This window comes from Poromitra crassiceps, assembly GCF_964638095.1.
Source record: "Poromitra crassiceps genome assembly, chromosome: 30".
In the NCBI taxonomy this organism is placed as follows: Eukaryota; Metazoa; Chordata; class Actinopteri; order Beryciformes; family Melamphaidae; genus Poromitra; species Poromitra crassiceps.
The window spans coordinates 5,321,516-5,329,986 of NC_139652.1; the positions used below are offsets into that span (position 1 = coordinate 5,321,516).

Sequence of the window (8,471 nt, forward strand, 5' to 3'; positions counted from 1 at the left end):
CCCAGGAGATGTAAACACTACTCTCTCTGAGGCCCAGGAGATGTACACACTACTCTCTCTGAGGCCCAGGAGATGTAAACACTACTCTCTCTGAGGCCCAGGAGATGTACACACTACTCTCTCTGAGGCCCAGGAGATGTAAACACTACTCTCTCTGAGGCTCAGGAGATGTAAACACTACTCTCTCTGAGGCCCAGGAGATGTACACACTACTCTCTCTGAGGCCCAGGAGATGTAAACACTACTCTCTCTGAGGCCCAGGAGATGTAAACACTACTCTCTCTGAGGCCCAGGAGATGTAAACACTACTCTCTCTGAGGCCCAGGGGATGTAAACACTACTCTCTCTGAGGCCCAGGAGATGTACACACTACTCTCTCTGAGGCTCAGGACATGTAAACACTACTCTCTCTGAGGCTCAGGAGATGTAAACACTACTCTCTCTGAGGCCCAGGAGATGTAAACACTACTCTCTCTGAGGCCCAGGAGATGTAAACACTACTCTCTCTGAGGCCCAGGAGATGTAAACACTACTCTCTCTGAGGCCCAGGGGATGTAAACACTACTCTCTCTGAGGCCCAGGAGATGTACACTACTCTCTCTGAGGCCCAGGGGATGTAAACACTACTCTCTCTGAGGCCCAGGAGATGTAAACACTACTCTCTCTGAGGCCCAGGAGATGTAAACACTACTCTCTCTGAGGCCCAGGAGATGTACACTACTCTCTCTGAGGCCCAGGAGATGTAAACACTACTCTCTCTGAGGCCCAGGAGATGTACACACTACTCTCTCTGAGGCCCAGGAGATGTAAACACTACTCTCTCTGAGGCCCAGGAGATGTAAACACTACTCTCTCTGAGGCCCAGGAGATGTACACACTACTCTCTCTGAGGCCCAGGAGATGTAAACACTACTCTCTCTGAGGCCCAGGAGATGTAAACACTACTCTCTCTGAGGCCCAGGAGATGTACACACTACTCTCTCTGAGGCCCAGGAGATGTAAACACTACTCTCTCTGAGGCCCAGGAGATGTACACACTACTCTCTCTGAGGCTCAGGAGATGTACACACTACTCTCTCTGAGGCTCAGGAGATGTAAACACTACTCTCTCTGAGGCTCAGAAGATGTACACACTACTCTCTCTGAGGCCCAGGAGATGTACACTACTCTCTCTGAGGCTCAGGAGATGTACACACTACTCTCTCTGAGGCCCAGGAGATGTAAACACTACTCTCTCTGAGGCTCAGGAGATGTAAACACTACTCTCTCTGAGGCTCAGGAGATGTAAACACTACTCTCTCTGAGGCCCAGGAGATGTAAACACTACTCTCTCTGAGGTCCAGGAGATGTACACACTACTCTCTCTGAGGTCCAGGAGATGTAAACACTACTCTCTCTGAGGCCCAGGAGATGTAAACACTACTCTCTCTGAGGCTCAGGAGATGTAAACACTACTCTCTCTGAGGCTCAGGAGATGTACACACTACTCTCTCTGAGGTCCAGGAGATGTAAACACTACTCTCTCTGAGGTCCAGGAGATGTACACTACTCTCTCTGAGGCCCAGGAGATGTAAACACTACTCTCTCTGAGGCTCAGGAGATGTAAACACTACTCTCTCTGAGGCCCAGGAGATGTAAACACTACTCTCTCTGAGGCCCAGGAGATGTAAACACTACTCTCTCTGAGGCCCAGGAGATGTACACACTACTCTCTCTGAGGCCCAGGAGATGTAAACACTACTCTCTCTGAGGCCCAGGAGATGTACACACTACTCTCTCTGAGGCTCAGGAGATGTAAACACTACTCTCTCTGAGGCTCAGGAGATGTACACACTACTCTCTCTGAGGCTCAGGAGATGTAAACACTACTCTCTCTGAGGCCCAGGAGATGTAAACACTACTCTCTCTGAGGCCCAGGAGATGTAAACACTACTCTCTCTGAGGCCCAGGAGATGTACACACTACTCTCTCTGAGGCTCAGGAGATGTACACACTACTCTCTCTGAGGCCCAGGAGATGTAAACACTACTCTCTCTGAGGCCCAGGAGATGTAAACACTACTCTCTCTGAGGCCCAGGGGATGTAAACACTACTCTCTCTGAGGCTCAGGAGATGTACACACTACTCTCTCTGAGGCTCAGGAGATGTAAACACTACTCTCTCTGAGGCCCAGGAGATGTAAACACTACTCTCTCTGAGGCCCAGGAGATGTACTCTACTCTCTCTGAGGCCTCTTTAACATGAACGCTGCAACAGAACAACGCTCTGTGGGGGGAAAAGGCAAGTGGGTCATACTCTCATTTCTGGGGCATTGTGGGAAATGTATTTTTTGATAGAAAAAAAATTCTATCAAAAAATCGGTCGAATTCGCTCATTATCTCCGGTCCTCTTGAACAAGGGGGGGTAAGTGCTCTCTGAATGGTTTTCTGCATATTGACAGCAGTGTTATTAGATAGGTATTTGCTTGCTAATGTCTGTGTTGGATGCTGCAGTGTTGCACAGAGGGCATGGTGACACACAGACACACAGTCACATGGCTTCTCATGTCGATCTTGAACGCTCCAATCGTCACCAAGGTCACTGAGCAGAGTCTGGTTTCTACAGTGAAGTGCGACACAGGAAGAAGCCACTATCTTCATGTCTCTCACACACAATACACACACACACACATACATACACACACACACCCACACCACAGCACACATATACACACACACACCACACACACACTGAATTCAACTTGTTGCTCTCATACAAACACACAAAACCCCTGAATCTGTTCAGTACATGTGTTGCATCTAGGAATGAGTTTCTTTTAACCTATCATGATTGGTCACTTTTTGGGTTGAATTTAGCTGATGCAAGAATAATGTTTATATATGTACTCCTCTATGTTCATTAAAGGGAAACAGGAATATTGATTGCGTATATTGTGAGAACTCTGTGTTGTTGGCTCTTTCCCAGCTAGGCTTCCCACACCTTCTTAAACATCGGTGTCAACACAGCATAGTTTGAGACACTGAGAAAGCTTAGTTACTACTACAACACTGAGAATGTTCACATTGTGCAGGTGGAGCTGAAGGATTGGTTAACGCTAGCTAGCTGAAGGATTGGTTAACGTTAGCTTTCTTGTAACGTTAGCTTTCTCGCTTGCTTGCCGCTGTTTAACCTGCATCATTAAACTTCATTCACTCATGCGCGCACGTGACCATCACACTTTCTCCAGGCAGGCGGCGCGTGAAACAAAGACGCACAGACGGCCGGAGACACACATGCAGACAGCGGAACGTAGCCTATTTACTAACGTTAAGTTAAAAAAAAATCAAAATAATTTCAATTGCTACTCTTGCAGAAAATATATAAATTCAAGCATTTCAATGACCCATGTCTATGTGTCTATTTTGAAAAAATGTCAAGGCCCAATTGACTGCTGCCCAGCAAACATTTTGATGCTGAAGAGAAGAAGTATGACAATATGTCTGCCTGCAACAACGTTCAAACTCGTTAAAATATCGTGCCAACATGAAAACTGAGATGCCATCTGTAATCATCCAAACTCCATAGCTGCTACCTGCGAAATTTTGTGAAATGAGGATGTAAATATCTTGCTGATATCAATTTGAAATAGTTTCCAGAGCTGATTATATTAAATATAAGATCTTGTTCAGGTTGGGTATTGAACTTGAGCGCCACCTGCACCTTGCCGTACATTAAATGGTTGCTTGCAGTGCTGTTGGCTTTGGAATTGAAGCCAATTAAATCCATATTAATTCATCATCTTTCAACAGAATCGTATCGTGATAAAATTATGTCATTACGTTATCGTGATGCACAATCAATTCTGTTGTCTAAAGTAGTAATAATGAGCACATCCCAATTCAAATCTCTCACAGGATGAGATCTGAAATAATTTATGTAATATTATTTGATTATTACAGTTTGACCATTTATATTACCCTCCGGTTCAATGTGACGAACTTCAGTTTGACTATTTAACATGTGCTTTTTGCAGACATCAGCGGATATCGTTATATATTGATACTGAAATAATTGCTTATGATTATCGTGTTATCAGTTTTGTCTGGGCTGGGTATCGGTACTCGATACCTTTGAGTTATTGACCGGATTAGACCAGTACCAAGTTATATCAAAACTTCTCCAGTCAAACCATACCTGCATCCCATCCTGTTGGTACACAGATCTAGAAAAAAAAAACGATTTGTATGATTTTGCTCGCAGCCAATCACAGCAAGTGTTGTTCGATATAATGTGACATGTGACTGGCCCATTACTGCAGCAGCTACATACTGTACAACCTAGTGTCCTCTAGAGAGAGAGTCGCGTCAGCGGAGGACCAAAATGCGAGACTCATTAGCCAATGAACAGCCAGGAATGGGTCTCGCGCTACTTTTGCATGCTAAAATAAAGCTGATAATGTACAATTTGATTCAAGTGGGGGAAAACCCTTTCAGAGTACAACACAAACTGTCTATTTTGCTGCAACTCGACAGTGCTGCTTAATCCAGGACCTTACTTCCTGGAACTCTTGAGAGTTAAAAACTGGTCCATTGGAGTGAATGGAGATGTCGGGACTCTTCTATCTACACGGCTCTGATACAGCCCATACGGTCTGTGTTGGTGAAGTCGAGCGAGGCGTATGTGGCAGAGTTGGCAGGAAGTATAAAAATAGATATCAAATTAAGTATTCTATTGGTGTATCTGTAACACTTGTACTGATATTGGTATTGCTATCATATTTTAAACGATATACGCAGGCCTCGTTTTGTCTGTCTGGCCCGGCCGTAGTAACTATGCCCACGGTGGAAATGGACACGGGGGGCCCTGCACTGCAGGTGACTCACCTCCTCCGTTCTTCTGACACAGGTAGGGGAACCTCCAGACGTTGCCCAGGCCTACAGAGAAGCCCACCTGGGCCAGGATGTACTGCAGTTTGCTGTTCCAGGCCGGGCGGACGTCCTCCTCGCCGTCCGAGCCGCCCTCCTCCACGTCGTCCTCGCACACCTTCCCCTCCCCCTCATGGTGGTTGACGATCAGCGAGCTCTTCTTGAAGGAATCGTCGCAGGCGTCCTCGTTGGATAGCAGGTCCTTGGCAGACTCTGTGACATCGTCGTCAAGCTCTCTCTTGACGGCCTTGCTGTTTTTGGGCATTTGATAAAGCAAACAAGGGGTGGCGAGGGGAGGAACGTCTTTGGAAGGGCAGAGGGCCGGCGTCCGTCAAAAAAAGTCACTCTCTTAGAAGTTCAAGCAGAGCCGAAGCTTTGCGAGTCTTTGAGCAGTTTGCGTGCAACGGGAGCCGGAGAGATATAGTTCTTAGAAGTTGAGCGATCAGGAAGTTTATTTCTTCATTATCACCAAGTGTCTGCGGGGGAAGAAAAGGAAATATTGCCGTGAGCAAACTATCAGATAATGGGGGAAATAAGAGTTGAGTAAGAGTATCCATTTAAACAAAATAGATTTGAACTTTGCATTACCAAAACCTGGTGACATTGACACATGATTTCTAATTATTACACTTTTTTTTTTTGCAAATGATATAGGAAATGGTAGGCTATATATAAACGATAATATAGAAATGACATGGACCTAACTCAGGAAGGTTTCCAATAGCAAATGAAGAAATAAAACAGAAATGTCATTGAACCACCCCAAACACATCAGCAGTCTTTCATTTTGAATGTTTATCAATTTAGTTTCCATAGAACAACATTCACAAGTATAGTGATTATACTCACTGGCAAGCTTCCACTTATGTCACATGATCAGAGTGGAGATATGTGTAATGGAGAATTACTGTTTTATACATGGGCCTTTATATAGCCTAGAATCAACTATTTTGTCGTGGAAATCACACACGTGGCCGCGGCAATGAAATACATGAATGATGGTTGTATTAGAAAGCACAGACTGTGCTGCTGTGACAGGCGATCGCGTTTCCACCTCCTGAATCATTGAAGGGCCGAGACGATTTGCATAGGAACCCAAACACACAGCAGTCTAGTGGGGACAGTCCTCAAATAATAATGACATCAACTCTCACAACATGGCTACAGTTGGGCCTACATATCCAGAGAGATGCCGTGGTTGATTTAAAAAGATGCACACACTGTAACCGTCCATCCGTGGTCACGTGGCAATAGGCTTAATTAGGCCACCATCAATTAGCCTACAGTTTCAGAAAAGCACTATAGGTCGCTTAAACGACCCATTTAGATATAGCCTATCTTCCACCAATTTAGTGACTATTGTCCACTACTACAAATAGCTTAGCTATATTAATATTCGGCCTAAAAAGGCGAGCTACCAACCTGAGTTGAAATGGGTTTATCTGGATCTTTAGGCGTTTTTGTTTTGTTTTTTGTTTTACATTTTCGGCTTTTATAAAAAATGCCTCGCAGGGCGTGAGAGCTGCCTGCCTCCTTCAAAATATGTCACTGCGCCGCAGAAACAGCCTCTCGCCTGTCACCAACCCGGGATTAAGGGCGATTTGAATAGGCTACTACATTCCATTTAACTACCGCTTCTAGATTAGCCTGATTTGTGTAAAGCAGCGTGTGAACGCACACAAAAACGGAGAAATGCTGCAGCTGCAACCTCCACTATGAATGTTTATTATAAGAAGGATCACATCACATGTTTATTCCAACGAACATATGGCGCTATGATAAAACGCACAGTTAAATATTTCCCTGCTATCTGCACATGATTCGAGTAGTGAATCAAAAATGGACCGACAATTTAGCTATCATGACTGGAACAGATCATATTTATAGGCTAGGCTATAGTAACGTTATCAAGCCCAACGCAACGCGGCTTGTGTGCAGGTGCCATGTGGCTCAGTGTGGCTCATTGTGTCTCGACTCGAGCACAGTGTGTTCTGTTAGGGATGCACATTAATTAATTTCCCCGCCCAGCTATTCATGCCATCCATGTGAAGTATTTCATCATTCACTGACCACAGCCTGCGCACTGGTACCTTAGTCAGCCTCTCTCTCCCTCTCTCTCTCTCTCTCCCTCCCTCCCCCGCTCTTTCTCTCTCTCTCTCTCTCTCTCTCTCTCTCGCTCTCTCTCTCTCTCTCTCACACACACACACACACACTTCACTAGCCTTATAATAAAAAAATGAAATAAGGGTGAGCCCATGATAGTCAGTCAGTCAGTCAGTCAGCATCCCTCCCCCCTCCTCTCTCTCTCTCTCTCTCTCTCTCGCTCTCTCTCTCTCTGTCTCTCTCTCCCTCTGTCTCTCTCTCTCTCTCTCTCATGCCTTCACTATCCATACGATACAATACAATGAAATAAGGGGTGGACTGGACTCACCAGTGTGAAACAACAGTCGTCCTTCTCCTGTAAGCTGCGTCTCAAGGGATGAAGTTGTGAGAGCACATGCACGGGGCAGACATTATCACGGGCTGGTCGTGGAGCAGTGTTTAGCCGGTGTGTGGTGCGTGCAGGCGGGGTAGCCGGTGAGTGAGTTGTGTGGTGCGCACAGGGCTGGAGCGCCTTGCCTTGTCTCCTCTCAGACAGACGGGCCAGCCCATCGCAGTCACGGGGGGCGGGGGCTCCGCCTCCCTCTCTCACCAAACACCCAGCCCGTTTCCCCTGTCTCATTGGTCCGAAGCCGTGTCTGTACCTAATGAGGCATTACAATAATTATGATATATAATTTTTATTTTTATTTTTTCAAGATTCAAGATGGAATGAATATCTTTGTTTCGTCAAGCACCCCCCTCCTCTGTTTCCACTTGGTGCGCTCCACTACTATCAGTGTTGGGGGTAACGCATTACTGTAGGCTACTGTAATATGACATGTAATATAGCTTATTACTTTTAGCAGTAACTCGGTAATAGCCTATAACTTATTACCAATAGGATTTCAGTAATATTATACCGGTTACTTTGTCAAGTAAGTTACAAAGATTTACATGTTTGTTTGTTTTTTATCAAAGCACATATAGGCCATATGTGATACATAAAGATACAATAATTTCCTAATCAAATTGTGTTTTTATGCAAATAACCACTAGGCAATAACAAAGGAAAAGGATAACATTTAGAATTTTGGATGGTTTACATGACTTCAAGACAGTTGAAATTCTTTTTCGAGATGGTTCCGAGCCGGTGATGTCATTCTGCTACTGCTATTTTGGTGAAAGTAATGCAAAAGTAGTGTAATAAGTAACGAGTTACTCTACACAGACAGTGAAGTAACGTATTACTTTCAAATGAAAATAACTAGTAATATGTAGTATATTACATTTTGAAAGTAACTTGCCCAACACTGACAGTAGGCTATTAACCCACACTCAAGGAAAGGGGTTGTGAATGTGAGCAATGTGCCACTGTTTATAAACACTCATTAACCTTACATCACAGAATATTAGTTGATATATTGTTTTAGTTTATATTCATCCTGCCTTTTCTAAATGCCACAAAAGCTAGGATAAGTAGGCTAT

At 44.7% G+C, this 8,471-nt stretch overlaps 1 protein-coding gene across 1 annotated transcript in view; it reads right to left on the reverse strand.

The window, feature by feature from the left end:
* Nucleotides 1–7,474, reverse strand: part of slc6a15 (solute carrier family 6 member 15) — a 40,660-nt gene extending 33,186 nt beyond the window's left edge. Inside the window, exons 1-2 of the mRNA XM_083663168.1 lie at nt 7,336–7,474; nt 4,863–5,380 (exon numbers count right to left, since the gene is read on the reverse strand). Of these exons, the coding sequence (XP_083519294.1) occupies nt 4,863–5,169 (307 nt within the window). The 5' untranslated portion in view covers nt 5,170–5,380; nt 7,336–7,474. The remainder of the gene's footprint in view (nt 1–4,862; nt 5,381–7,335) is intronic.
* Between the last annotated feature and the right edge of the window lie 997 nt (nt 7,475–8,471).